The sequence below is a fragment of the Eulemur rufifrons genome, chromosome 2 (assembly GCF_041146395.1).
Source record: "Eulemur rufifrons isolate Redbay chromosome 2, OSU_ERuf_1, whole genome shotgun sequence".
Classification (NCBI taxonomy): domain Eukaryota; kingdom Metazoa; phylum Chordata; class Mammalia; order Primates; family Lemuridae; genus Eulemur; species Eulemur rufifrons.
In genome coordinates, this window is record NC_090984.1 from 6,185,921 (window position 1) to 6,213,635 (window position 27,715).

The 27,715-nt window shown below is 61.6% G+C and overlaps 4 protein-coding genes across 7 annotated transcripts; 3 read left to right on the forward strand and 1 right to left on the reverse strand.

Annotated features, from left to right (window-relative positions):
- The first annotated feature begins 93 nt into the window (after positions 1-93).
- Positions 94-2,648, forward strand: UBA52 (ubiquitin A-52 residue ribosomal protein fusion product 1). Of its 4 annotated transcripts, none has more exons than XM_069494105.1 (5): positions 94-136; positions 1,205-1,318; positions 1,592-1,678; positions 2,280-2,382; positions 2,467-2,648. In XM_069494105.1, the coding sequence occupies exons 2-5, from the start codon at positions 1,216-1,218 to the stop codon at positions 2,558-2,560; spliced, it is 387 nt and encodes a 128-aa protein (XP_069350206.1). In that variant the 5' UTR covers positions 94-136; positions 1,205-1,215; the 3' UTR covers positions 2,561-2,648. The 4 variants fall into 4 exon arrangements, with proteins under 4 accessions (XP_069350206.1, XP_069350215.1, XP_069350189.1 ...); XM_069494114.1 differs by having other exon boundaries at positions 1,208-1,318; XM_069494088.1 differs by having other exon boundaries at positions 98-158.
- Positions 2,649-3,980: 1,332 nt separating this feature from the next.
- Positions 3,981-6,605, forward strand: REX1BD (required for excision 1-B domain containing). The gene is made up of 5 exons (XM_069494128.1): positions 3,981-4,094; positions 4,189-4,271; positions 4,641-4,845; positions 5,754-5,833; positions 6,404-6,605. The coding sequence occupies exons 1-5, from the start codon at positions 3,993-3,995 to the stop codon at positions 6,474-6,476; spliced, it is 543 nt and encodes a 180-aa protein (XP_069350229.1). The 5' UTR covers positions 3,981-3,992; the 3' UTR covers positions 6,477-6,605.
- Positions 6,606-6,888: 283 nt separating this feature from the next.
- Positions 6,889-17,321, reverse strand: CRLF1 (cytokine receptor like factor 1). Its single transcript, XM_069494142.1, has 9 exons — positions 17,077-17,321; positions 12,177-12,458; positions 11,705-11,834; positions 11,367-11,536; positions 10,177-10,334; positions 9,939-10,107; positions 7,896-8,083; positions 7,724-7,766; positions 6,889-7,216 (listed from the first exon to the last, which is right to left on the reverse strand). The coding sequence occupies exons 1-9, from the start codon at positions 17,186-17,188 to the stop codon at positions 7,203-7,205; spliced, it is 1,266 nt and encodes a 421-aa protein (XP_069350243.1). The 5' UTR covers positions 17,189-17,321; the 3' UTR covers positions 6,889-7,202.
- Positions 17,322-23,178: 5,857 nt separating this feature from the next.
- On the forward strand, positions 23,179-27,215 carry TMEM59L (transmembrane protein 59 like). Its single transcript, XM_069494156.1, has 8 exons — positions 23,179-23,441; positions 24,089-24,233; positions 24,324-24,421; positions 25,464-25,616; positions 26,195-26,297; positions 26,561-26,678; positions 26,767-26,884; positions 27,087-27,215. Exons 1-8 carry the CDS (start codon positions 23,268-23,270, stop codon positions 27,213-27,215), a joined length of 1,038 nt encoding a protein of 345 aa, XP_069350257.1. The 5' UTR covers positions 23,179-23,267.
- Positions 27,216-27,715: the final 500 nt, after the last annotated feature.

A 27,715-nucleotide genomic window follows, 5' to 3' on the forward strand; every position in this document is an offset into this window, starting at 1 on the left:
GGCGGCTGGCCGGGGCGGTGCCCGTCTCGCGGCGCGGATTGTGACGTAGTGTGCTCCGTGCGCAAGCGCTCTCGGCGGCGAATCGGCGGTTTCCGGTTCCGCTGCCCTCTTTCTCTTCAACGAGGCGACCGAGTTGGTCGGTGGCTGCGGCCGTGCGGGTTGGCGCTGGGCGAGGGATGGGTGGGGGGCTGCAGGGTGCTGCAGGGGACTGAGCGGCGGAGGGGGTGGGCCTGAGCCTGCCGATGTGGGTTAGTAGTGGCGGGTGGCGGAGCGGGGCACGTGAGGCCGAGACTCCGAGCCCAGACCCGGGCCCAGGAGGTGAACGCGGCTTTGGAAAAGGGCCTGCCCTTCTCCGCCGGCCCTAGCGACCTTACGAGGCTTCGGGGCGGGAATGGGTCCTCCTGGACCGGTCCGAGTTAATGGGAGGAGGGATATTAAGCATGTAGCGTTAACTTTGTCCTAGTCACTTCGCCAGTTTCTTTAGGAGTATTAAGTTTCTCGAGCTGGGTTTTGGTACCCGCCTCCTTTTTCTATGCCTGTCTTCTAGACTTTTTTCTAACTTATTTTTAAGGGAGTGTTGTAAACAAGTACACGGCACACAGTTGGCAGGGACAGAGTGGTAGGCAGTATTGTCTGTGGGTTGGAGCAAATGCACGAAGTGGGGTCTAGAGAGTTTGTCATAATTGAGAAGGGAGCTAAGAGTGTTGGTTGTCCTAGCTTGGAGTTAGGAGAGGGGCTTTGAGAGCAAAGAGTGTGTGTGTGTTGTCAGGCTGGTGGCTACTGAGCTAGGATTCTGATCCAGGCTGGCAGGAAGGGCAGCCTGTGTAGTAGACCAGGAGCTTGCTGGGGCAGGGGAGGATTGCACCGCGCACAGGGAAGATGTACCTGGCATAATGGTGCCCCAAGGTTGTTAACATTCCAGTAGCAAACATAAATGAGTTCCTCTTCTGCTAAGCCTGAGGGACATAATCACAGTCCTTGTTTCCATGAACACTGGTGCAACAGTCCAGGATGAAGAAAATGTATTAATAGTCCTTAGTTACAGGACTGTTTAGGCTGCAGGCCAGGGTGTGTGGGAAGACAGGCGTTGGGGGTCAGTGCAGGCATTGCTAGCATTCGGGGGCTAGGCCTGGCCAGCACCTGAGCTTGTGCCACGTAGGCATGCAACACCTAACCACTTCATCCCATCCTCCCTTCCCCCCAGCAGACGCAGAGATGCAGATCTTTGTGAAGACCCTGACAGGGAAGACCATCACCCTTGAGGTCGAGCCCAGTGACACCATCGAGAATGTCAAAGCCAAAATTCAAGACAAGGAGGGTGAGTTGGGCTGGGTCTGGAGGTTCTGTCTACCTACTGGGAGCCCCTTGGGCCCAGGGGAGCCTTTGTCCTTTGGAGGATAGTGCTAGGTTTGTACAGACCCTAGGTCTGCCCATACTTCTATGTGACCTTGGGAAGAAAGATTGTTCTCCACCTCAGTTTGCCTTTTGAGACATTGGGGTGGTGCCGGAGCACCCTGTAGGGAGGCATTGTCATAGCCAGTAACATGCTTGGCAGAGCCTCGGTGACTGAGCTTTCTCTCTCTCCCCTCAGGCATCCCACCTGACCAGCAGCGTCTGATATTTGCGGGCAAACAGCTGGAGGATGGCCGCACTCTTTCTGATTACAACATTCAGAAAGGTACCAGGGGTGGGGTCGCTGGACAGAGCCCTGTGAGCTCCAGGTCCCAGGATGGAGCATTGATGGCCTCCGTGGAGTGGGTGGTGGGTGATGTCGGTAAGGTGAGGCTCAGATGGGGCAGGGGAGTCCTGCTTTATAACTATTTTTTGTTACTGGAAGTCATTTGAGTTTCACCTGTGTTTTCCATATGCATTAGTTTCTCGTGTTCATTTATTTATTTTTTTTTAATGACTTGTGTTTTGTTTAAAAAATGTGATAATGGAAATTTTTATTACTGCTATAAAGAAAAGCGTTGTCACTTGTCGGAGTAACAAGACTTCCATATCTTACTTGCATCACTTAGAAATTGCTTGTGTGCTAGGCAACCCAGATGGACTCCACAATTGGCATCTTTTAGGATTGACTCCCTCGGGACTTGGGGTAAATGCTGAGATGGAGGTTCTGTACAGCAGGCCTGGCTGGGCCAGTGTATCTGCATGTAGAATATTCAGGGGCTGCTGATGTGGTGTCCCCATCACAGTTGAGAAACACCAGTCTGGAGGTCCCTGCCCTGTCGCAGAGGTGCTGGACTCAGTCTTGTCCCTCTGGCTCTCTCCCACAGAGTCCACCCTGCACCTGGTGCTTCGTCTGCGAGGTGGCATCATCGAGCCTTCCCTCCGCCAGCTCGCCCAGAAATACAACTGCGACAAGATGATCTGCCGCAAGTATGTTTTTGCCCAGATGCTTGGGGGGTGGGGAGCCTGGCCAGGTCAGGGTATGCCCTCACCAGCCCCTCCTGTCCTGTGCAGATGTTACGCTCGCCTGCACCCCCGTGCTGTCAACTGCCGTAAGAAGAAGTGCGGCCACACCAACAACCTGCGCCCCAAGAAGAAGGTCAAATAAGGCCCCTCCTCCTTAGCCCACAGGGCAGCCTCCTGCCCAAGCCCCGTGGCCGTGGGGCCTCAATAAAGTTTCCCTTTCATTGACTGGAGCAGTAACTGGTGTCCCCGTGGCTGGTTTGTCCAGGGAAGTGACGGAAAAGTGGGCATCTTCCTTAGGAACTCTACCCAGCATTCCATTCTGTGTCACCCATGGGGTCTTCTGTCCTGGATTCTGTAGAACAGGCCAGTGGTTCCTGCCCTACACATCTGACAGGGCTTGTTGTCATAACCAAATTAAGAGCTAGTTTTGGTCTGGAATCTACTAGTGATTCCCCTGGGCCTGGATTTTGTCATCTTTCATATGGGAATAAAGACCCAAGTCCTGGGACTGGTGGGACTGGGAGTCAACCATGTCATTGGCTGGGATCTAGTCAGGTACTTTAAGGTGTCCCTCAGGCCTTTGGCCCTAGTGTTCAGGTGTGGGTGGTGGAAAGTTGCACACACCCACCTGGTGTAAAATACTGGTTCTCAGTTTTGTCTGAACTTGAGGAGCCCCTGAGACCAATCATACCAGTCTCAGAGGGGCACACCTTGATGTTTTTGAAACTTGGAGTGTTGCTCTGTGAGTTGGGTGTGGGTTTTAGCACCCTGGACTGGCCTTAGCAAAGTCCATCCTCTTGCTGGGTGAACAGAGCCTACTTCCTGTTTAGTTTTGATTGGGCCTCTGGTTGAGCCAACTCATGGCCAATGATGCCTGAGAATAGCCTAGTCCCTTTTCTTCCTAGAGTGCCACCTAAAGGCTGGAGTCTGTCACCCAGAGCCTCAGCTGGCCCCTCTGTCCTGTCCTGGCCACCACCATCTTCCTGCTCCTCCCTGTGGGCCCCTGGAGGAGGAAGCTTTCCAAAGTTCATTGCAGGCCAGGCATCCCCGCCAGCAGAAAGCGCCTCAGCACTTAAATGAGGCCCTCCTGGCCCAGGCTCCCACCTCGCCCTTGCACAACATGACCAAAGCAGCTCACTTTTGATGGGGATTTCGCACAGTACCTGCCAGTGAATTAGTTTTTCATCCCTGTGATTATCTGGAGAGCCAGTGAACCTTTGTTAAACTAAGTTGGCTGGGTTCCAGCGACTTCCGGCCCAAAGCCAGCTCAAATCCCGCTTGCTGTCAAAGTCATTGTTGCGATAGGTACATACAGAAACAAAGACCAACAGCTTTGCTGTATTTAAAGTCGTACATTTAAGCAAACAGGACCGGAGTCGGGCGCTGCACGGAAACGAAGAGTAGGGCGGGTGGGAGGTGGAGGGCTTGTGCAGCCGGGGGTCTTTGCTCCCCTTTCTGCCCGGAGGTCTCTGGGCGGCCGGCCTCAGGCTGGAGTCCCTAGACCTCCCGGCCTGCAGGGGGCGCCGGGTGCAGCGGAAGGACCTGCTCCGGAGCGTGGCCCAGGCTGCGCAGTCATGATCACCACCGAGGCTGCGGCGGAGTCGGCGCTCATTTCGGTGCCTGGTGCTGAGGCCACCACCGAAGCCCCGGGGCGCGAGGAGCTGGGGTGGCCCTGGGTGAGCCCGGGCCCGAGCGGGGACGGGCGCGGGGTGGGCAGCACCGGCCCAAGGGCGCCGGCTTCATGCCCCAGCCGTGCCCCCCGCCCCGCAGAAAGATGCCCCGGTCCGGATGCTGGTGCAGCGCGTCCATCAGCTGCAGGCTGAGCGTGCGCGGGCCTTCCGCCGGCTGGAGGAGTGAGTGCGGGCGCGGGGGCGCGTAGGGGCGCGGGGTTCGGCCGCCAGCCCATTCCGAAGGTGGGCGTGCCCGGGGTGGGACTGGGCCCCCGTGCGGCAGCGTGTGGGATGTGGGGCAAGGGAGTGCGGGGGAACCAGATCCTCGCTTCCAAAAGAAAAGACCCAAAGCGAGGCCCCACTACCCGACGGCCCGCTCCGCGTGGCTTCTCTCCCCTTCCTCGAGTTCCTCTGCGCGAGCCAAGAGGCGTCCTCACTACTGGTCCTCCACTCTCTGGGGCCCGGGGACATACCCTGGGGGCCTTTCCGGTGGGTGGTAGGGGGTAGGGCCTGAAAGCCTGGGGGCGCGGCCTCAATCCCCGCTTACCGCAGAGGCCACCGCGAGTACCTGCGCAGCGGCCCTCGCTACGACTTCCCGCGCTACCGGAGCACCGTGCACGAGGTGACCCAGGCCTTCGCCGCCGCCTCGCGGGAGGTGCTGGCGGTGGAAGCGGAGTTGGCCGGTCCTCGCGCGCAGCCGCTGCTCGCCGACCACGTGCGCAGCCTGCAGCAGCTGGAGCAGACGCGCCTGGCCACGGTGAGGCCACGAGCCCTCCCACGCCGAGTCTCAGACCCTGGACTGCTCCACCCACTGCGCGTCCTTGCGGGGGATCCCAGATCCCGACCTCTTACGCTCAGCCCCCCTCAGCCCCCGGCGCCCCAGACCCCTCCCTGCCCCTCCTCAGTCCTCCGCTACACCTTCACCTGGGGACTCTCTAACCGCGCCCTCTCCTGCCCTTCTGCAGTTTTATTCCGTGTTTTGCTCTTAGTCCTAAGCCACACTCACTTTACCCCAGCCCCGCCCACAGCCGCTCAAGGATTCCCCGGCCACGCCCCCACAGCGCCCCACCCGCGGCGGCTGTTCACAGGGTTTCAGGTCCCACCCTCCACCTCCCTCAGATAGAGGGAGCGGGGTTCCCAGGACACGCCCCCTCCTTGGGGGTCCTTCCATCACTAAGTTCTTGACCCTTTCGGCCCCTGGGCTTCAATGCCCTGCCCACTCTGTCCCTGCAGCCAATCCTGGGCGGGGGGGAGGGCCATGTGAAGCCACGCCCACACCTTGATCTTTTGGCATTCCCAGGCACGCCCCCTGCGTGACCCCAGTCCCAGTCTACATACTTGGCCCACGGCCACCCTGGGGTTAAAACTTCCTGCCCTGTCCTTGGAACCATGAAGCCTCGCCCTCTCCATCCTGCGGTCAATCCCTGGTTGCCAGGACACGCCCTAGTCCCTGGCCCGCCGGCCTCGGCCTCACGCCCCCCACCCCCCCAACCCCCGACACAGCGTGCTGGAGCCCCTCTAAACCGGATTCCAAATCCGCCCCGAGTGGCTCCACTGGAGTGTCTTCCGGGTGTCCCGCTGTCTTTCCTCCCTGGACACTGTGGGAGGGCACGGGGTGGCTTTTGTCCGTTGTAACAACGTCTGGGTTGCCCGTTCCCCCACCAGGTTGCCCTGCTGCAGCTAATGGGGACTCCCGAGTGGACAGGGCAGGAGGACGCTGTGCGGACGCACCAGCTGAAGATGAAGTAAGCGCTGCCGCCCGGCTGCCTGGACATGCTAGATTCGCACGTGCACCCTCAGGCACTTGCCCCAGCCCTCCTTGCCCCAGGGCTGGCACGGTCAGACCCTCCGCCTGCATACAGTCCTCAGAGGGGACAGCCCTGCAATGTCACATCAGAAACTCACTGCCGGGAGGCGGCTGCACATCCTGACACATGCTGATCCTGGACACGTGACTGTACATGAGCTAGGGCAGAGTCACCCATGCCGCACCGGGCACACGCCTGCACATGCCTGTCCTCAGCCCCCAAGCGCACACACGCTCACGCACACATATGCCACATGTGTCACGTTCATGCTGTCACAACCTCCTGGTGGCACACACCCCACCAAGATGGCCTTTTCTCTCAGCCCACTCTGACCTACAGGGCTACCGCTTCCCCCAAGCACCCGCAAGGTCTCTCCTGCTGCTGGTGCTGCCTGGAGGCTGGGCGGCGGGCAAAAGGGCGGCGGGCGCGCAGCCCCCTCAGAGCTGCACCGCAGCGGCTAATTCGCCCCATCTGGGTTTTATTTATAGTTCCCATCCGCTCTTGTAGGGTAATTAAAACCATGGAAGCGATCAGCGAGGTTCTCCAGGACCTCAGGTTTGATGCGGAGTCTGCTGAGTGATGGTGGCTCCCCAGGGAAGCCTGAGAGAGATGGGAAATGCGGCGGATGGCGCCCAGCCCAGCCCTGACCGCCAGCTGGCCCGGTGGAGCCCCACTGGGCTGCCGAGACTCCTCCCAAATAAAGAATGCTTCCCCTGCAGCTGCTGCACTGTCTCTGTGTCCTGGGGTGCTGGGGGACCAGTGTGCCTGGGGAGCGGACCCCAAAGGAGCAGGGATGGTGGGTAGGAGACTCCCACCCTTGCCAAAACTCTGGTGTTTTGAATCACACCCTCCAAGGAGTTCAGAACCAGACATGGAAGATTCTGGAGAGAGACACCAATCCCAAAGGGCCATTGGGATGCCTCATGCCTCCCCCAAACCTCACAGTTCCCACCTCAGGCGGATCTGGCCTCAAACTCACCTTCACGATCAGAGCATCTAAATAGCTCATTTATTTTAAAAGACTCTTTTGAAGGGGCCCCGGATGTGGGGTTTTCACCCCCAGCCCCAGCAAGGATTCTGGGCTACTCAACCAATCCTCACGCACACCCTCTCGAGTGAGGGTGCACCCAAGGGTGGCCTCACATGGGGCTCAGAGCTGTTTTGGCCATCAAAGCTCAAGAGTGCCTGCTGCAGCTCCTGCCGAGGGTGATCAGGTGCCCTGAAGTGAGGGTACAGAGGTGGCCCCAGTTTGGGTTCTGCCCCTAGGTCTCCACGTGGCACGTAAGGTGGCCAAAGCCCCTAGAGCTTATCTGGCAGGACCTGTAGGCAAAGGAGAAGCCAAGCTAAGCAGGGAGCCTGGGAGGGGTCAGCACCACAGAGCCATTGAAGAAACCCCAACTCAGGTCCTATCCCCACCACTTTTAGCTGTGTGACCTTAGACAGGATACTGTCCCCCTCTGGGCCTTGGCTTCCCCATGTGAGAAGTCCAACTATCTGACCATTCCGTGGCGTGTCCTGCAGGTAAAAGCACTTGGCACAGGGCCAGCATGCAGTAGGCGCTCATATGTGCTAACTAGGGTGAGTATGTTCATTCTTTCCTGAGGATGAGATTCTACTTTGGACATTTTCAGGGGGTCGGATGCTCTTTAGGGCGGCTAAAGGCTACAATGCCAGGCACACAGTAAGTGCTAAGTACATGTTGATGAATGAGACGGGAAGGAGGAGGGATTGCATGTCAGCGACTCTCAGGCTTGGCGGGGCGCGAGGCCTGCAGCCAGGGCAGGGGCCCTCGTCTTGCTCCGCGCCCACCCACCTGGCCCGTCTTACCTCTCGCCGTGCCCCGTCTGCCCGAGGGCAGGATCCCCTCGTCCTGTGCTTGGAAGGAAGGCGGAGGTGTCGTGGGGGCTGCAGACCTGTCATCCCAACCTGCTTTCCTCCCGTTCCCCTGCTTGTCCCCCCCAGCCACCCACCCCCACATGCGCGGGTTCCTCCTTCCTACCTGGTTGCGGGTCTTGTGCGACTTCTGCATCCAGGCTCGCCACTGGTCGTAGAGGCGGAAGCTGAGGTTTGAGCAGTACGCGTGCTTCTTGAGCCAGCCCAGGAACTGCTTGAGCTCGCGCCGCACCGGCCCCGAGCTCGGCTCGCCGCCCCGCGGCTCGCACGCCCCGCCGCCCGGGCCCGGGCGCTCTGGGGGTGGGCGGGCGGCAGTGTCAGGGCGCTCCCGGCAGGGGGCGCGGGCGCGCCGGAGCGGGAGGGCCCGGCGCCGCCGCACCGCGCTCCTCTCGGGCACCTCCCGCCCCGCTTCTCGGGGACTCGGTCCTCCCCGCGGCCCTGACAGCAGCCCAGCTGCGCCCCCCGCCCAGCTGCGCCCCTGGGGAGGTGGGGGCGGGGAGGAAGGGGCTCCTCCTCCACGTCTCCTCCAGGAACCCGATTCCTGCGGCCCGAGCCAGGTGCGAAGGGGGGAAGGGAAGAAGGAGAGAGGCTTTCCGGAGGGATGAGACACAGAGACAGTGACAGACAGAGCAGGGGGCTCACAGGAGAGAAGGGGGGAAAGAGACACTGATGAGAGAGACAGAGGCAGGGAGATGCAGGGGGTGCAAGCGAAGGAGACAGCCTAGGAGATCAAAGGGACCACGGATGGAGAAAGGGCCTGAGCAGGGTGGGACAGAGACCCTGGAGACATAGGGACAAAGAGACCAAGAAAGACGAGAGACAAAGTGGAAGAGTGCAGAGAGATGGAGGGAGACAGAGTGCAAGAAGATCCCAAGGGACAGTCCCCAGGCTGGGCTGGGAGCATGAGCTGGGGGGACAGGGAGTGGGCCGGGAGGGCCAGGTGGGAGGCCTGCCTGTTGGTCCAGCTGCCGGCTGCAGCCAGCCCTGAGCAGGCCGGCGGATAAGGACATCGCCCTCACGTCATAAATAAAGCCGGGGACCCGCTGACAGGCCCTGGCACGGCACGGCCCCCGCGGCCCCCGCCGGCCTCCCCCAGCCTCCCCAGCCTCCCCAGCGGACACAACGGCCTGCTGGCTCCTGTGCAAGAATCGCAGGTGCTGGGCACGAGCAGGGGCCAAGGCTCAGGCCCCGCCTGGCTGCGCTCACTCCCGCCCACCCCTGAACCTGGAGGGGCCAGGGATAGGGGCTGGAGAGCTGGCTGGAGCCTGGCTCTACCCCTCTCTGGCTCTGGGACCCTCTCCGGGCCTCAGTCTCCCCATCATCCCGTGAGCATGGGCTTGGACTTCCAGTGAACTGTTCAGATTTCTGTGTGACCTCCTGGGGTCCCAGTGTCCTCACCTGAGAAAAAAGGGGCCTCCCTGCAGTAAAACCACGGGGTGGGGGCAGCGGGGAATGGTACTGCCTGCAAACGCTGAGGTGACACCCATCATGTGGGCACTTGTCACGAATTATGTCATCCAACCCTCACAACAGCCTGAGGCACATAGGGTTCTTGTCCTGACTTCCCAGATGGGGAAACTGAGGCTAGACAATCCAGGCAGAGATTTCATTTCATTTCACAAAGGAAAGAATGGAAGTCCATAGGCTCAGAGAAACCCCAGACAGCAAGAGGAAGCAGACCCAGACTCCTAATCATTCCCATCCCCCGTTGATCAGAAGGGGAAACTGAGTCCCATTGGAGGGGGAGTTGGCAGCCTACCGGCGTAGGAAGCAGGGGTCTCAAATTCCCTTGCTCTGAGGCCGAGGAGGGAGTTTAAGTGGGTGAAGTGGGCCAGGTGGGGATGGGCAAGCGGAGAGTGAGGGCTGCTAGTGGGGGCCACGGGCTGTGTCTTGTTATATTTTCTAGGGAATTAATTTTTCTAGGGGATCTAGGATATCTGTGTAAAAACTTCCTGTTTTTAAATCTCTGCAAGTAGGTCAAACTTTTTCTGTTCTAATGACAGGCCAAAGACAATAGAGCCGGGGGCCACATTTGGTCCTGGGGGCCACCAGTTTGAGACCTCTGCTCTCTTGGAGAAAACAAGGAAACGGAGGCTCAGGCTGGCTTGGGGCTGGCTCTGGCGCTGCCCAGCCCTGCTGGAGTGCTCACCACTGCGGGGGGTGGAGGCGGCCGTGGGGTGGCTCCATTCGCTCCAGATCCCGGCTTTCTTGGAGCCATAGATGCCGAATGGGTTGCAGCGCACTTGCACGAAATAGACAGTGCCTGGTTTCAGGCCGGCCAGGCGGCAGGAGGTCTGATTGCTCACATCATCCACCACCTGGGCAGAGAGGGCAGGGTCAGGGGGCGGGGCCGGGGAAGAGGGCGGGGCCGGGGAAGGGGCGGGCACCTTCCAGTCCACACTGTCCTCCACGCGGTAGCGGATCTGGTACTTGGCTTGAAAGAGGAAATCCTTGAGGGCGGGTGGCGAGACCCAGCGCACGCTCAGCTGGTCCTCCAGGCCCCCGACGCGGCTTACGTGCACATCAGGTGGGGGGTCCGTGGTCACTGCGGGGGCGGAGCGGAGTCTGGTCACTGTGCCGGGGAGGGGGGCTCTCCTTGGATCTGGCTGGGGTCCCCGAGCGCCTGGGACTATCTGGGTTCAACTCCCCCAGCGGCGTGGTGCAGAGCACGTGGCTTAGGTGGCACCTGCCTCCGTTTCCCTCCTCCTTCATCGGCCCCTGCCCCCAGGACTGCTGGATTACGTGAAATAATACTCGGGACACCCTCTGCACTGAGCACTCAATTAATGTTAGCTGCTATCGCCGTTATTATCTGTGCCGGGAGAAACATGATCCTATCTTCAAGGGGACATGTGGAAGCAGACACTGCCTGGCCGGGGACATTATTACTCTCGTGCCCTAGAGGCCAGGGGGCTGTCAAGCCCCCGCCCTACTCCTGCCCCCACCTCCAGCTCCTTCCCACTTTACCAAAATCCTTGATGTGACACTGCTGGGTGCAAGGGGACAATTGAGGCTTTGTGAGGGGCTGGGGATGTGTCTGGGGGCTCCGTGGGCAGCAAGGCAGGGCGGCCTCTCCCCCTGAGGCCTTGGTGAGGGGCCGGAAGGGTTAAGGCACAGGCCTGCTTGGGGCTGAGAAACACCCTAATTAGATTAGGCCCAATTCTGCTCGCAGATCATCCATTTCCTGCCTCCCACCCCGTGCCCCCCCAGCTCCAGGCCTAGGCTTCCTGGGGCGCCTCCCGGCTTCCTGGGGCTCCTCCTGACCTGGGCGCCCCCTCCCCGCTCCCCAGGGCCCCCTCCTGCACACCTGGGCTGCCGAGGGGGAGGCGACCGGGCCAGGTGTTCTCCGCAGAGTGCGGGTATCCTGGCTATTTTCGGGGCCACGGACTGAGGAGTGGACGCCCAGCTAACCTGCATCCCCAGCCAACCAGCAGGGACAGACCCGGAGTTGCACCCACGGCCTTGGGGGAGGGCAGGTGGGGACCCAGGAAAACAGACTAGATGCAGGGGGCCCTGTGGGATGCCCGGTGGGCCAGGCTTGCCCTAGGGGAGGGACCTGGTGACACCAGAAGCTTACCCACATCCAGGATGTCCAGCGTGAGCACGTCGGAGCGCGCCGAGCCCAGGCGGTTGGTGGCCTCTACCCAGATCTCATAGGGTGTAAAGAGAGCCAGGTCCTTGGGAATGTGGCAGGAGTGAGGCCCCACTGTGTGGTACTCCTCACACGTGTTGTCCTGCCCATACCACCTGTGGGGACCAGAGGGGGCCAGGACACATGAGGGTCCCTTCTGGCCCCCAGACCTCATCATGGCAGCCCCGAGGTGCAGACAGGACATGGGGGCTCAGAGAGGGCCAGCACTGGTCAAGGTCACACAGCCAGCCTGAGACACACATCACCCCAGGCCCACCACCAACCTCAGCTTGTACTTGAGGGAGTAGTTGGTGTGGAGGAAGGTCTCCCCGTGGGCCCCGGGCGTCCAGCGGCAGGTCAGGTCCTTCATGTTCTTGGACCAGCAGCTGATGTTGAAGGGTTTCTCAGGGGGCACTGGGAGAGGGGAAGGGGGCAGGGGCTGAGGGGCGGGACTGGCCGTGCACAGGCGGAAGGCTGCTGCACCTCCCTCTGCAGGGGGCCCCCACCTTGGAGTGGCAGGAGGGTGGTCAGGGCAGTCTCAGTCGGCAGAGATGTGAGTGGATGTTGGCACGGCCACCTGCATGGGTCTTTTGAGGATGGCGACGAGAGTCTCCAAGCTCCCGTTCCCACCCCGGAGACCTGTGCCGATGTGCCAGTGTGCCCACCACTCAGCCCCCGGCCAGAGGGCTCAAGATTCATGCCCCTCCGCAAAAGGAGACGCTGTTCCCAAGAGTCACCCCTGGAGGGTCCACTTACAGCCAACATAGAGGCAGGAGCCAGCAAGGATGCTGCCGTCCCGGGCGTGGCACACAAGGTTGTCCCCCGACTGCTGCCTGGACCCGTTGAGGTTGGCCAGGGCAAGGGCCAGGGTGGAGGCGTTGAGCACACGGGAGAGCTCAGGGGCCAGGCGGCGCCCGTTGAGGGTCCAGTAGAGACCCTCGGCGGTGGCCCCTGGAGCATCCCCGTGCACTGAGCACGTGGCCTGCAGGGAGGAGCCGATGAGGAGCGTAGGGTCCTGTGGGCTGATCACGGCCGTGTCTGGGGTCAAAGAGGAACACCTGTCAGGCCTGGGGTGGGGCCACCCTGAGCCCCTCACCATGCAAGGACCTCCAAGGCTCACAGCAGTCCTGAGAAGGAGTGATTTAGCATCATCCCCCATTTTACAGGCAAAGAAACTGAGGATCAATTAGGTCAGATGCCCAGTCCAAGGTCAGTTTCAAAGCCAAGATCAACCCAGCTCTGTCTGGACTCCACAGCTCAGATCCTTCCAAACCACTTCAGGACTGACTTGCTCAAGGCTCTGAGTGGTCCCGAAACTCAGGCATAAATGCCCAATCAGATCCAAGTGACTCTTGCTTTGCACAGAGTTCTGACACTCTGCTTTTTTCCTTTATTTTTCATTTTCTTTTCTTTTTATCTTTTTCCACATTTAGAAACAAAAGATTGTGAGTTCTTTCTGTGAAACTCCCAGAGCCTCATACATAGTAGGTGTTTCTTAGGGGGGCGGGGGACACTTTGAGAAATAAAAGAGCCCTGACAGCTATTGGATGAATTGTTAAGAGCACCATTTATTGAGAACTTGTGGTGTTCTAAATACTGGGCTAAGACTTTGCCTACATTTTCTCATCAAATCCTCCTTATTTTATGGATGAAAATACTGAAGCTTTGAAAGATCAGGTTCCCTTGCCCTCGGTCATTGAACGAGGGAAAGGCAAACTAATATTTGAGCCCAGATTTGTTGGTCTCCAAAGTCGTACTCTGCACTGCCACTGGAACTGAAGGCAGCTGTGGCCGCCAACTCCCATCTGAAGGGACTTCCCATCATTGCTCTTTCCCTGGACTCAGTTTTCCTAATCTGCAAAGTGGGGGTGGGAAAGCTCTTTGTCTACTGGGCTTCTGTAAAGGTCAGATGGGAAGGGACATTCTAAACTGGGTTGGGTGCTGGGCACAGGGGCCTGGGGGATACCTCCTCACCTGCAGCCAAGGGCAGCCCAGGCCTCCCCCTTCTGGAGACTAGAACCCAACAGGGACCCAGAAAAGGAGGAGGGGATGCACAATCCATGCCCCTGATGCCTGTCTGAGTCTCATTTTCTCCATCTAGGAAGTGGCATCGTGGCATCAACCACATGGATTGTTCAAGGGTGAGGGGAGGGGACATACTGTTCTAGGACCTGGGTTCGAAAGCCCCCAGCTCACTGTGGAAGCTTGACCCAGTGGCTTTGCTTCCGTGAGCCTCTGGGAAGAGGCTTCTCCTTCCAGCCAGAGAGCTTGGGAGGACTCATCCACTCATTCGTTCATTGGTTCATTCATTCATTCATTCAGGGAGCACCTACAAGTGTCCCAGGATCTTTGGTGATGACCAAGACACAAAAAAATTCCTGCCTTTGTGGGCCTTAAATCCAAGGAAGCAGTAGGAAAAAAGAACAAATAAATACCTAAGAGACTAGATCAGGACAAAATAAAGCAGGGGCCAGAGGGAGACAGGGCAGTGGCAGCAACTCGGATAGTCCCGGAGGCTGTCTGGGGAGGTGACATTTGTGCTGAGACCTTAATAAAGTCAGAGAAGTAGCTGTGAAAGTTATCTAGGAGAGAGTGTCCCAGCAATGGCAGCAGCAAGTGTAAAGGTCCTGGGGCAGGAGTGGTAGCAAACGGGGTCTGAGAGGTCAGCCAGGACCCCCAACCTGCAGGGAGGGGTTATTCCAGAGTTCTAGCAGGAGAGGGAGGTGGTTAGATTTGCATTTAAAAGGACTCCCAAGTGGCTGTGAGAAGCGACTGCAAGAGAGCAGGGGCAGCCTAGCTTCCCAGAGATGGCGGCCAAGGACAGAGCAATCCTGGCCCCTGGGAGGCCCTCTGAATGCCAGTGGCTGCCCTGCATTGGCCCTCACAGCCCCAGATGGGAGAAGTGGGGTGGACACGGTTCTTGGACCCAGCCATGACGATGTTCCAGGGCAAACTTGGCTCTAGGGCTACGTCTTGCTGGAGGCTGGGAGCACAGTTGCGCTTGGGGCTTGGCCCAGGGCTCGCCGGAGGTCTCAGCGTCCCTGCGAAGGAGCCCGGTAAGCGGGCCAGAGCCGAGGAGGCGGGGGCGGCCAGGGGGCGGGGGACCAGGGGGCCGCCCTGGAGGTCCCAGGCAGCCAGCCGCCCGCTAATTCGGAATTCCTTTAGCATGAACTCGGGCGTGCCAGCATCTCTGCCCTGGCCCACCCACCGCTTCCTGCCTGGGCCCCCCCAGCAGACTGGGAGGCACGGCCAGGCCTGCCTGAACCCCAGACCCAGTCTCAGCCCTCCCTGGGTGGGTCACGCCCATCCTGCCCCCCAGCCACCACCGTGGCCTGGCCTAGAAGGGGCTCTCTGGGGGGTCCTGGCTGGGGGGCACTGCCCCTCTGTCACACCCGCCTGGCCTGGGCTGACATGGCCCACTTGCCAGCAGCTGCAGCTGCCCTCTCAAGGCGGAGGGGGGGAGAGGACAAGCCACGCCAGCCTGGACAGGCCAGTCCCCTACCCCTGAGCCCTGGCAGTAAAGGTCAGGGGGAAGCTTTCTCCTCCTCCTGGGATGTGGCTGCAACGTCCGCTGCAGCACCTGGGCAGTCGGCTTTCCCTCTCCAGATCTCAGTTTCCCACTCCACAGAATGGGAGGAGGAATACGTTCTACCTGCTGGGAAGATTAATGAGGCCCAGCACCCCGTAGCACCTAGGAACTACTGGCATTACAGCCCCTCCCAGCTCTGGGGTCCCAGCTGGCTCCGCACTCCCTCCAAACAATGGGCCCAGGCGTTGGGGACAGTGGAGCAGCAGCTGGGAACAGCCCACTGTGCCTTAGGGGGGGGTGCTTGGCCTGGTTTGGAGGGCCTCCTAGGGGGCTCCCCAAAGCAGATCCCTAGGTTGGGCTTTTGGACGCCCCCCATCCCCCTTCATTCTCTGCCTGCCCTGCTTTCCTGCAGAGCTGGGGCCTTTAAAAGTTTTCTCTTCCTCCCTTTCCCAATCTGGAGCCACTGCCGTTATTAAAAAGGAACACCATGTGTTTTAAAAGGGAAAAGTGTGAGATTCTCTGCAAGTGGGGCGGAAGGGTGGCCTCCCTCCCAGGGTCCCCCTCTGGGGTCCCCATCTCCCGTCCCGCTGGTACCTGCAGGCACTTTACGACCCACCCGCCGCTGGTCAGGTGCTAAGACACACCGTAAGTAGAAACATATTGCTGAGGTGTGAGAATCTTTTATTTAATTTCTTCCCCCTTAAAGGAAAAAACACACACACACCGCCCCCAATTTCTGCTCTACGAGCTGGGAAACAAAGCTTGGCACTAATAGTGGCACTCACAGGCGCTGCCCATAGCCCTGAAGAGCCATCAGGGACCCTGGGAGGGCCTGGGGGTAGCCCCTCACCTGCCCAGGTGCATTGGGCGAGCTGGGCTTTCAGCAAGTGCCCCCAAAGGGTGCCCAGAGCCTGCTTGTCCCAGAGGAGCCCAAAGTTGAGTCTGCGAACAGCTCAGCACAGCATGGGGCTGCCTGGGAGCCGTGCGTGCCCAGCTGCCCCCACCCCGGTGGCCTGTACACCTGGATGGGCTGCATGGAGTGACGGTGAATGTCCCAGGCAGGCTGTGCCTGCTTGTGTACCCCGGGTCGCCTCCCCTGTGGAATGAGTGTCTGACCACAAATGTGTGTGTCAGGGACGGAATGTGTGTGCGCGTGCCCGCGATGGTGTGCGAATATGCATCTGGGATGCAGTGTGCGCGAGTCTGAGGGCGAGGGTGACGGGCCACAAGCCAGTGTGAGTCTTTGTGTGTCTCTGGGTGTGTCCCAGAGCCGGTCTGGATGTGGAGACGTATCCTGGCGGGGGTGTGCATGGCGGGGCTGGAGAGTGCCTGAGCTCAGGAGCTCCCTACAAGGCGAAGGTCTTGGCCTGTGGGGCAGCGAGCTCCCAGTGGCCACCCCCAGACTCTGGGCCAGCGGTGCCGGACTCACTGGCTCCGGCTCCTTCTCCCTCTCACCCACGAGCGTACAAAGATTTCTCTCGCTGGAGACTCTCGCCCGGCGCAGCCTGGCGGAGAAAGGTTCTGAGCGCCGCCGGTGGCGGGGACTCCGTGGACCCCCGAGCGCGGGGTACCTCAGAGGGAGGGCGGCGGCGGCGCCGGCCCGTGGAGAGGCACGTCCCCCGGGACCCCGGGCCGCGTGCCAGGAGGCCAGAGCGGCCCCCTCCAGCCCCGCCCTCCCCGCGGGGCTCATCCCTCCGCCCGGCGGGGGTGGGGGCCCGCTGGGGGCCCGCACCCAGTGCGCCAACCGCGTGCGCCCCCGCCTGGGAGCGGTGCCCCGCGGTCCCCACGGCTCCGAGTCCTCGGAAGCGGACGCGTGCGCCCGCTACGTCCCGGCTTGCAGAGGGTCCCAGGCCACGATCCTCCGGCCCCAGGAGGCCAGGCCAGGCGCCCTTGGCCAGGCTGCCTAGGTAAGAAGGCCTTGGACACAGAAGCAGAACCCTCGGGCCCGGGGACTGCCGCCCAGTGCGCCCGGCAGGTGAGGGCGCCCCGAGGGCCGCGCCGGGGGCGCCTTCCTTTGTTCCCCGGTCGTCCAGGTGGCGCCCGCGCCCCCTCCCCCCCCGCGGCTGCCCCCGGGGCGCTCAGTCTCTGCTCTGGCGGGAGGGGAGGAGCGGGGCACAGGGTACTCACGGGCTCCTGATCCGACTCGCGGCGCCCCGAGGACACAGAGCAGCAGCAGAGGCAGCAGCGGCGGCGGCCGCCGCGCGGATTGGGCGGCGGGGCCCGGGCGGCAGGCGGGCATGGGGCCGGCGCTGCCGGGGGCGCGCGGCTGGCGGCGGCTGCGGCGGCGGCGAAGCGGGACGCGGGGCGCGGGAGGGCGCGGGCCGGGCAGCCCGCACGTCGCTGGGCGCAGAGGAGGAGGCCGGAGCAAGTCTGAGCAGCCGAATTGACAAGGCGCTAATGCGCCGCTGGCCCCGCCCGGCCCCGCCCCCGGCCCGGCCCGGCCCCGGGGGGGCGGCGGGCCCCGCACCGGCCTCCCCGCCGCCCGCCAGCCCGCGGGCACCTCGCGCCCCGCCCGTCCGGCCTCCGCCCCACCGCGAACCGCACGCACACTGTCCCGCGGCCCAGACCCCCCCACTCAACTCCTACCGATCCGGACCTCCCTCTCCAACCCTGCCAGGTCCAGGCTTCCCACCCCCTGTCTGGGATCCGGCGTCCCCAATTCCGTTTCCATAGCCCTGTCCGCTTTCCTGCACCCTGCTCTCAGCCCAGTGCCCCTTCAGTGCCCCCTAAGGCCCCCAGTCCTGCGCCGCTCCTCCATACCCCCCTCCCCCACTCAAACCTCCGTCTTGGCCCCCACCCCACTCTGGCCCCGCCCTCCACTGAGCGGTCCCTGAGTCCCGCCTACCCCCATCTCCAGCCCCTCTTCCTCCCCAGGGGCCTGAAAGTCGCCCCCAGTCCCACGTCCCCGGCGCGCGGCTCCCACCGGTCTCGGCCCTCCCACTTCATCCCTCGTCTCTTCGGTTCTCCGCGCGTAGCCTCGGCCCCGGGCTTTGCTGGAGGAAAGAAGGAGGAAAAGCAGGAAGGCACGGAGTCCCCGGACCTCGCCCTGGCTCAGCTGTCCCCCTCGCGCGGAATGGATTTGGGGTTGCTCGGGGGCGCCTTGGAGCCTCAGCAGGGAGCTGCCGTGCGGGCAGATGGGGAGACGTGGTCCCCCGTGGGAACGGGACCCCAGGCCTGCGCGAACTGGGTCCCGCACCGGGGTAGGAGGGATTCCCAGGAGCAGCGTGGTAAGGAGGACTTCCCCCGGACTCACTCACAACCCCCCCACGGAAAAATCCACTCAGCGGCCCGCGGGTGGGGTGCGCCACGGGGTGAGTAATCGCTCGGGCGGCCGCCGCCCGCCAACTCCAGGTAACGCCGGCCGCCTGGAGCGACGCATAGTTTGTCTTGCTTCTTTTTGCGCGAAGAGCCTTCTCGGTGTTATTATTTTTGGCCATTGCTCGGGTTTCGGGACCCCTTCCGGCCCGGGCGCCTCATCTCCCTTCTCTCCGTCCCCACCCGATCCGGGCGCCCACGAGAAAAAGGATTCCTGGCCTCCAAGGCCCCCGCGGAGGGGGGGCGCCTGAAGTGAGAGTACCCAGGCGGTCCCAGGCCGGCGGTTGGGGTCGCAGCCCCGCCCCCAGCTGCAGTGTCCTGGGAGCGAACCGAGCTCTAAGTCCCCTTTGCAGGAATTCCCTTAGCGGCCTGCACCCTCCTCCCATGTCCCCAGCCAGCCAAGTGGGTAAAAGTGTCCAAGGGGGGCTCAAGGTTGTCCCCCAGACCTCGGATCCCAGTTCAGACTCCAGACTGTCAAAAAAGATTTGAGGATGGGGCCTGAGGGCTCAGGGTGCCCCCCCATCTGGACCTGGGATAGGGAGGAGGGAGGCATAGCCAAGGAGGGGGCACTGTTATTTACTGGGGCAAACCAGGTCTCTTGTGCCTCAGTTTCTTCCCCTGCACAGTGGGCAACCACCAGCCAAAAGGCTTTGGTGAGAAGATGCCACACCGCAGAAGTCGCCACAATCTAAGCGCTTAGCACAGCACTGCACATTCTCCTGAAGCAGAGGTGGTCCACAGGCCTGTGTGTCCCCAGAGACAAATGGAGCCATAGTCCCACCTTGGCCCAGCGGGTTAAGTGGAGGTGGCAGTTCTTGGCTGGAATTGTGTTTCCCGATGCTTGCCACCCCTCCCCCACAACCCCTTCCCTGCAGATGTTCCCTGTGGGGGTAGAGATGTCTGGTCCCCTCCTGGGAGGACTTCAGGCTTGTGGAGCAAAATCATGATATTTTTCCCCCATCTCTGCTCCTCCCCCAGTTATTTCATCCTCAGGAAAGGGCTCCCCCATCCACCCAGGTGCTCAGGCCAGAGACCTGGAAGCGCGCGTGACAACTCTCTCCTTCACTCATCCCACATGTCCAATCCATCAGCAAATCCTGTTGGCTCTGATTCCAAAACACATCCCCATCCTGAGACTCGGACCTTTCTCCCCATTCGTTTCAGATCCAGGCTCCACGGTCTCTTTGGGGGATGCCTCCTGGCCTCCTCCTCTGGGGCTTCCCTGATATCCCTCCTACCTTGATCTGCACAGCAGGCAGGGGAGCCTTTAAGAGAAGTAAAGAGTATTGTCTCTGCCCTGACACCCCCTCCCTGATCTCTCCCTCCTCTTCTCCCCTCTCCTGCCCTCCCTCATCCAGCTCCAGCCATTGCAGCCCCTGTTTCCCCAAACACGCCCTATCCAAGGGCCGTTGTGCATTGGCCGTTCCCTCTGCTGCAGTGCTGTTCCCCAAATCTCCCCCAGTCAGCCCCTCCTCTGCCATCAGGTCACAAGTCCAATATCACCTCCTCAGAGAGGCCTCCCACCTTTCCCAGGCACTCTCCCTGCCCTTCACTTCATTTTATTTTCTTTGTTAACAACAGCTCTTCGAACAGCTTATTTCTCCAGCAACTTCTTTTTTTTTAGACTGTGAGCACCCTGAGTGCTCTTGGGGACCCCATGGTGGGCCCGGCGAGGGCTGAAAGTTCAATAAATATTTGCAGAATGAAAGGATGGAGGTGGATGCTCAGTTTCTCTAAGTGGCAAGAAAATTCAGTCCCAGTAAGTCATGCTGCCTGGGGGTCCGAGCCTGCCCCGCCCTCCCTGGTTTGCTGTGTGGCCCGAGTCAGTAGACATCCCTTTCTGGTCCTTACCTATAGAGGGGCATGGACTATTTCCCAGTCCTGCCCAGCCCCACGCTGGAGTGTGACCTCTGCCCTCTGGGTGACCTTTACCCCATACCTTTGGCTTTAGGGAAAGGGAGTTGACCCAGAGGTATATATCCTTCCCTGCCCTTGGTGTTCCCCTTAGCTTAACCCCTTCTTCCCCAATTCCACCACCTCTTTGCACAGAAGGGGAACCTGCATTGTGGAACTTTGGCAAATATTGACCTAAGTCCTTGAAGGTGGCTGGGAATGTACTAAGGGACAGATGGAGAGAGTGCCTCCCCCATGGGCTAGTGGTGGGGCTTCTTCTTAGTCCTGCACCCTCCACCCAAAGCTCACCTCTGGGTGAGAGGTCAGCATTAGGTTGGGGGGGCCCTCTAGCCCTAGCTCCCTGGGTGATTCCAGGGCACCGAGGGGGCACCAGGGAGGGGACAATGGAAACAGCACCTTCAGGGTCCCATGGGGACCCACAGGAATCAAAGGGCAGTGAGGGTCTGGATGCCTAGTTCAGGGCCTGTGTCACAGGAAGGTGGTCTGTGTGTGCCCGAGGCTTTGTAATTTCCATCGTGGAGGCTGAGCCTGAGAAACCAGGGTGCCTGGGTCCCCAGTTGAGCAGGACCTGGCCTTCAGGCTCCAAAGTGGGGACAGGGCAGTTGCAGACGTGTCTAGGTCTGGCCTGGGCGGGTGTGCACTCCGGCTAGGAAGGCCTGGGTTGCGTACCCCTCTGCACCCTGAAGGACCTGGGAAGTCTGGGTCCCAGGAGACACCAGCTCCTGGGGGGGGGCAACCGCACCCTCCTTCCGCCCTTTACAACTGTCAGCAAGTGGCAGGCGCCGCGGTGCCTTGCCTCCTCCCCAGCCTGTACCCGGCTTGGGGGTGGGGGTCAACGGGGTCGTGGTGAGGGCGGCCAGGGACAAAGGGCGCTTGTCCGCTGCCCGCCTTGACCTCGGCCCCGGCTTCCCGGACGCCTGGCCCGCGGCTGATTCACGCCCAGGCGGGCCGCAGCGCCCCCCGCCCGCCGCCCCAGGCCAGGCCGCCCCGGGGGGTAGGAAGTGGGGGGGCGAGGGGCGGCGCCGAGTCAACTTTCCCTCTTAAGCCCCGAAGGAATGTCGGCGGATTTCCTGAAACCCGACCCTGGCCGCCCGCTGGCCCGCCCGCCCCTCACCTGGACCCGCTCCCTCGGGAACTGCAGGAGGGGCGCGGGGGCTCACCTGGGGGGCTGGGGTCAAGTCCTCCTTCCGCTCTCCCCCCAGCAGCCTCGTGGAGCGGAAAGGGGGGGTGGGTGGGCTGCAATCAAACTCTTTCCCTTCTCCCTCTGGGCGACCTAGCTCCCCGGCACACCCCTCCAGCCTCAGTTTCCCCTTCTGCCAAAGGGCGCGAGGTGTCCCCCTTTCCTGTTGCACTGTAAGGGATGCCTCTTACGCCCAAAAGGCCCCCTCCCATGTTGGCAGGGCTCTGCCGGCTTCTCTGCTTCTCTCCCTCGTCACCTGGGCCGACCTCCTTTCCCGCTCCACGCCTTAATTTCCACATCCGGAAACAGGACGACGTTACCGGTACCTTTCCTATAAGGCTGTTGCAAGAAGATAGTTTTTGCAAGAAGTGTTTTGTTTGGAATGAATGAAGGACATTAATTGAGGAAGGGTTAAGCGCGCGGGCCTCTGGAATTAACATGTGTGGGCTTGAATCCTGTCTCTGCCGAGGAGTCCGGGAGCCTAAGTTTCCCACCTGTGAAATGGGGGACAGGAATGCTCTTAATACACAGGGTGATTTCTTTCCCCAAGGGGCGGGCCTGGCGCGCGGGTGGGTTAGACGCGGGGTTCCCCGGCTCGATTCTCGCCGCAACGGGCGGGCGGGAGGCCCTCGCCGCGGGGTCGCGACGGCCTAGCCTGGGAGGGGCGGGGCGGGGCGGGGCGGAGGAGGGGCCGCGCCGGGATCCAGATGTTCGGGGTCCGCCAGGCACAGCCGCGCCTGATTAAGCCACGTGGGGGCCGGCCCCGAGCCGCGGAGATGAAAGCTCGGCGCCCGGCCGGGGGAGGGGGTGCGCCAGGCCCCCCCGCTCCGGCCCCCTCCTCCCCGGCCGGAACCCGCGGCGCCCTCTGACCCGCCAACCCTGCGAGGCTGCCGCCCCGTCTGCGGGGGCGGAGCGTGGAAGGGGGATGCGCGGGCGGCGGCGCAGTGCGGCCTCTGTACGCACCTGCGCCAGGCGCGCAAGCGGGAGTGGGATCATCTTTGCGGAGGACCCGGGTTTAGAGGGCGCCCCCATTCCGGTGCCTGATGGGGAGGAAGCTGGAGGACCCCCTAACCTGAGATTTGGCTCGTGGTCCTACGGTCTGTCACCCTGGGATGTGGCAGTCACAGACGTGTCCTTGTTTCCGCAAGTTTTCCCACGAGAATTAGAACATTTGGCAGGCGCCCTTCCCCCTGCCCCTGTATGTATCTCTGTATCTCCTTCCACTAAGCTCCGGGCTGAGGGACCCCCAGCCTGGGGGTCTGGGCCAGATCCCCCAGATTCTTGGATCAGGACTGGGACAGAGGGAGATGAGGCTGAAGGAGCAGTGAAGGGGCTCGGAGGGCTTCCTGGAGGAAGCAAACTGCACAAGTTCCTCTTCCCTCAGACCTGGGTGCCGAAGCCTGCCCAGTCCTGCGGCCCTAACCTCCCTCCACCCCGCCGCTCTCCCGCCTTCTCCTACAGCGAGCTCTTCCTCGCCTCTGGGCCCTGGCTGTTCCCTCTGCCCGGATCGCCTTTCCCTCTCCGTTCCCTAGTGGCCGACTCCGATGTCGCCTCCTCCGCGAGGCCCGCCTTGACACCCGTGGCGAACAGACACCCCCATCCCATCACCGTATTCGTTCCTTTGGCCCCTAGCGCTGACGGAGATGCCCCGCCCGCGGTTTCCAGGGAGACGTCATGGGACCTCCGAGATGGGACCGACGGTGGGGACCGCAATCCACCTGCCCCTCCCGACTCCCACCCCGACGGTGCCACGGCTCGGCTCCCCCGCCCATTCTCCGCATCCCCCGCCCCCCCTTCCCAGGCTGCCTCACTCGGGTGACGTCAGCGCCCCGGTCCCCGCCACGGTCGCAGCATCCTCCACTCCCGCCGGGAGCCGGAGTCCCCCGCGCCCCCTGCGCTTGGCCGGGCCATGGCTGCGGTGGCATTGATGCCGCCGCCGCCGCTGCTGCTGCTGCTGCTGCTGGCATCGTCGTCCGCTGCCTCGGCGCCGCCCGCCCGAGACCCCTTCGCCCCGCAGCTCGGGGACACGCAGAATTGCCAGCTGCGGTGCCGCGACCGCGACTTCGGCCCACGGCCCTCGCAGGTGAGGCGCGTGCGGCGGCGCCAGCTGGGAGACTCGGGATCTCTCCGATGGGGGAGGGGTTGGGGATGCGGTTCTCTCGGAAGGGAGCCCTCGGAGGGTTCCTCAGATGGGGTAGGGGTCGGGTACCAGGAGGTCCCTCCGGTGGGGGAGGGGGAGGGGGTCAGGGTCCCTCCGATGGCGACTGGGGCGTTTCTCCCGCGGGGGACGGGCTGGGGGTCCCTCCAGCAAGTGCAGGGCGTGGGGGGTGGTCCTTCCAAGCGAGTGTGGGACTGGGACTGAGGCTCCGGATGCCACCGCCCGGGATCCCGCTGTGCTCTGCTGCGCAAGGACCCTCAGGCGCCCAACCCCCACCTCCCTCAGACCTGACGGTTCCCCCACCTGGTCCCTCCTCCTCCACATCCTCTTCCCTCCCCACCTACCCGCCCTGGTCAGAGCTACCAGCCCATACTCCTTATCATCAGACCAGACTCCCCAGGCCTGATCCAAAGGGTGACAAAACCTGAGTGTCCCCCTCCTCCTCCCAATCTCTCTGGATTTGGAGAAGTGGAGGCCAAACCTTCCCCTGATTCTCCCCAATGCTTCCAGTCCCCACCCTGCCTCCCCTGGCCCCTCCCCCTGGCCTGAGCCCGGGGTCTCCCCTCCCCCAGGCGGAGCCCGAGGGCCCCTCCGAGTCTCCCTATGACAGGGCGGTTCTGATCAGCGCCTGCGAACGAGGCTGCCGCCTCTTCTCCATCTGCCGGTTTGTAGCCAGGAGCTCCAAGCCCAACGCCACCCAGACTGAGTGTGAAGCAGGTGAGGGCTGCTGGCCGGGTGGGCCAGGGCTGGGTGGGGGGAGGTGGTCCTCAAAGGGCTGCCCCAGGCAAACCCCTGGTGCCCCTGCAGCCTGCGTGGAAGCCTACGTGAAGGACACGGAGCAGCAGGCCTGCAGCCAGGGCTGCTGGAGCCAGCCCCCGGAGCCGGAACCCGAGCCGGAGCAGAAGGTGGGCACCCTCCCACATCCTCACTCAAGGCCAGTCACCCAGGCTCTGTGTTCCATTCCTGGCCTTTGGGGTGATCACGCTCCAGCCTTGTCATGGCTCCAGCCTCAGTTGTCATCTCTGTGACATGGAATACATTGCCCTCCAACTTTTGAGGTGACAGAAAACTGCCACCATTAATCGAGCACTTACCGTGGATCAAGCTGACCTCAGCCTGTCCCAAATTCTTTGTGCCACTTGGAGGCACCAGGGACAGTGTCACCCCTATTTTGTGCCCAGGGAGCAACTGCCCAGATCTCACATACTTAGGGCTACGCAAGAGGCAAGTTTGAAACCACCAGGGTTTGTGGCCACCTCTCATCTCTCTCATCTTAGGTGTCACCAGAGCTGCCAGGTGCTACTCTAAGCCCTTCACTTGTGAGGAGCAGGTGGCCACTGTCACCTGGAAGGGCTCAGAACTGAGGTTCAGGGAGGAGCAGCCTCCCAAGCATGCACACATCTACCTGTCATAGTCCGTGAGTGGGTCCAGGCAAAGCTGCATCAGGGAAACTGAGGCACAAGAAGTCATGCAGCACAGCAAGAGACCCATAAACTGGGACTCCCCAGAAAGCCCTTTTGCTCATTCATTTGCTCTTGTTCCTCCAAGCTTTTACTGTTCAGAAAAGCCACCACTGTCAGCCCTTCCCATTCAGAGCTCCCTCTTGACGCTGTCAAAATAAGAATAATGAGGATGGTGACATTTTCAGTAGTAGTGGTACTACGAATGAAGTGCTTCTGCTGTGCCAGGTGCTTAGCAGACATTGTCTCATGGCAACCCCATGAGGGAAGAGAATCATCCCCATTTTAGGGCTCAGAGAGGGCAATCCACTTCCCCAAGAGCACACAGCCAGCCAAAGGCAGCAGTGAGGTCTGTGTTTGTTACATGAAACGCTGTTGCCCAAAACCACTTAGGCAAATCCAGTCACACTGAATTCTGCCAGCCCCTTCCCATCAGTTAATGCCCTACTTTGATGACATTTCTGTGCCTTGGGCCTCCTCTCACCAGAGAAAGGTCCTGGAAGCTCCGAGTGGGGCCCTCTCCCTCCTGGACTTGTTTTCCACCCTCTGCAATGACCTTGTCAACTCAGCCCAGGGCTTCGTGTCCTCTACCTGGACGTACTACTTGCAGACTGACAATGGGAAGGTGGTGGTGTTCCAGGTGAGAGCTCTGGCAGGGGCCACCGCAGAGTGGCAGGTGGGTGGTCAGGGTAAGAAGGTGGGATGCATTGGCTCTTGGCTCACAGGATGCAAAGGCCACAGTGGGCGAACTTCAGGCACAGCTGGATCCAGGGGCTCCACCCATTGACTCTGCTTTTTTCTGTGGTGGCTTCATTCCCAGGCATTTGCTCTCTCTTGACAGCAGGGTGGATGCCAGAGGCTCTAGATTACAATCCCTCTGGGGTTTTAACCGAGCTGGGATTTACTCTGATTGGCCCTGGCTGGGTCATATGACTACCTCTCGGCCAATCCCTGTGATTCTGTTGGCCTGGTCTGGGTCACGTTCTTACTTTGAGAGCCGAAGGCCGATGGAGGGGCCCATGCTAGCAGAGAACAACATCCCTGACATCAACCCGTAGCCCATGGAATGGTGTCCTCCCTACCCAGCCACCCCCCAGTGGAACGAGGTGCCAGCTGGGCCTGGGACACTGTGGTCCACTTGGGGCACAGAGAAGCACCTGCCAGGGCCCAGGTGGTGCCTTCTAACAGGCCTCTGTGTGCCATCTTGTTCCCGGCCAGACCCAGCCCGTGGTAGAGAGCCTTGGGTTCCAGGGGGGCCGTCTGCAGCGAGTGGAGGTGACCTGGCGGGGATCCCACCCTGAGGCCTTGGAGGTGCATGTGGGTAAGGTCTGACCTAGACCAGCGTTCCTCACGTGGGTGGCCCCACTGCCATGAGGAGTCCTCTAGGATTGGAGTCTCCATCTCACAATTTCTGGGTTCTGTGGTCCCGCTCCCCGAGTTCCCTGGGCCATCTCCCAGGGTTCCGATCTCCATTCTAGGATTCCATGCCCACTGTCCCAGGTCCTGGCCTCTTTTCTTTTCTCTGTGGCTACTGTGGCCCCTTGGCAAAGGTGTGGGGGCTCTGAGTGGTGGCCCATCTCTCAGACCCCGTAGGCCCTTTGGATAAGCTGAGGAAGGCCAAGATCCGAGTCAAGACCAGCAGCAAGGCCAAAGTGGAGTCCGAAGAACTTCAGGACAATGACTTCCTCAGCTGCATGTCTCGGTGGGTGTCAGGACGCTGGGGGTGGGGTGGGGGTCTCCCCAGCCCTGGCAGTGCTCAGGAAGCTGAGTGATGGCTGCTGGCCGGGCAGGCGCTCTGGGCTGCCTCGCTGGATCCTGGGCTGCTGCCTCTTCCTGTCCGTGCTGGTCTTGCTCTGGCTAAGCTGCTCCACCCTGGTGACCGCGCCGGGCCAGCACCTCAAGTTCCAGGTGGGTGGGAGCAGCGGGTGGCACTGGGCTGAGGGAGGGCTGGGAGGCAGAGGGAGCTGTTCTCGGGTCCTGGATTAAGCCAGCCCCTCGTACGGAGGCAAGGACCTTTGGTTTGCCACGTGACATTGGGCAAGTTCAAGATAGGGGGCTCAGTAGCCCTCCCCCTTCCTTGCACCCTCCCTCCTTCCTTCCCCTCCTGCAGCCGCTCACCCTGGAGCAGCACAAGGGCTTCATGATCGAGCCGGACTGGCCCCTGTACCCTCCGCCGTCACACGCCTATGAAGACAGCCTGCCACCCTACAAGCTGAAGCTGGACCTGACCAAGCTGTAGGAGGCCCGGGCACTGCCCAGTGTGTGCAGGGGCCCCACAGGCCTCACCTGCCCTGCGCCTGGGAGTCCAAGGCCAGGGTGGGACCCTCCCTGGGCTCCTCCATCCCCAAGTTCTTTTTCTCCCCCAGTCCCACCCTCCAGCCCCCTGAGTACTGGGGAAGGGATGCCTCGGCTGGGGGCGGGGAGGGGTCCTGCGATCTGGCCTTTGTCCCTCCCTGTCCTGCTGTCCCAAGGGCTCTCCCGGGGGCATGCTACTTTTTGTCTTCTACCTTGTGGCTTTCTGAGTATATGAACGCCAGTCCTGTGTGTTCTTCCTTCTTCCTTCTCTCTCCCCTCTCTGGGGGGTTTCGGGGGTGAGGCTGCAGGGGTCGGGCCTGCCCCCCTCCTTTCCCTCCCTGCCTTCGGAGACCCAGCTCTCAAGAGGGTGGGGGCGAGCTGGCAGCTCTGCTCCCAGGGTGGGGGGGAGGGGAGATGCGGGGGTGGGGGGCACAGCATGGGGTG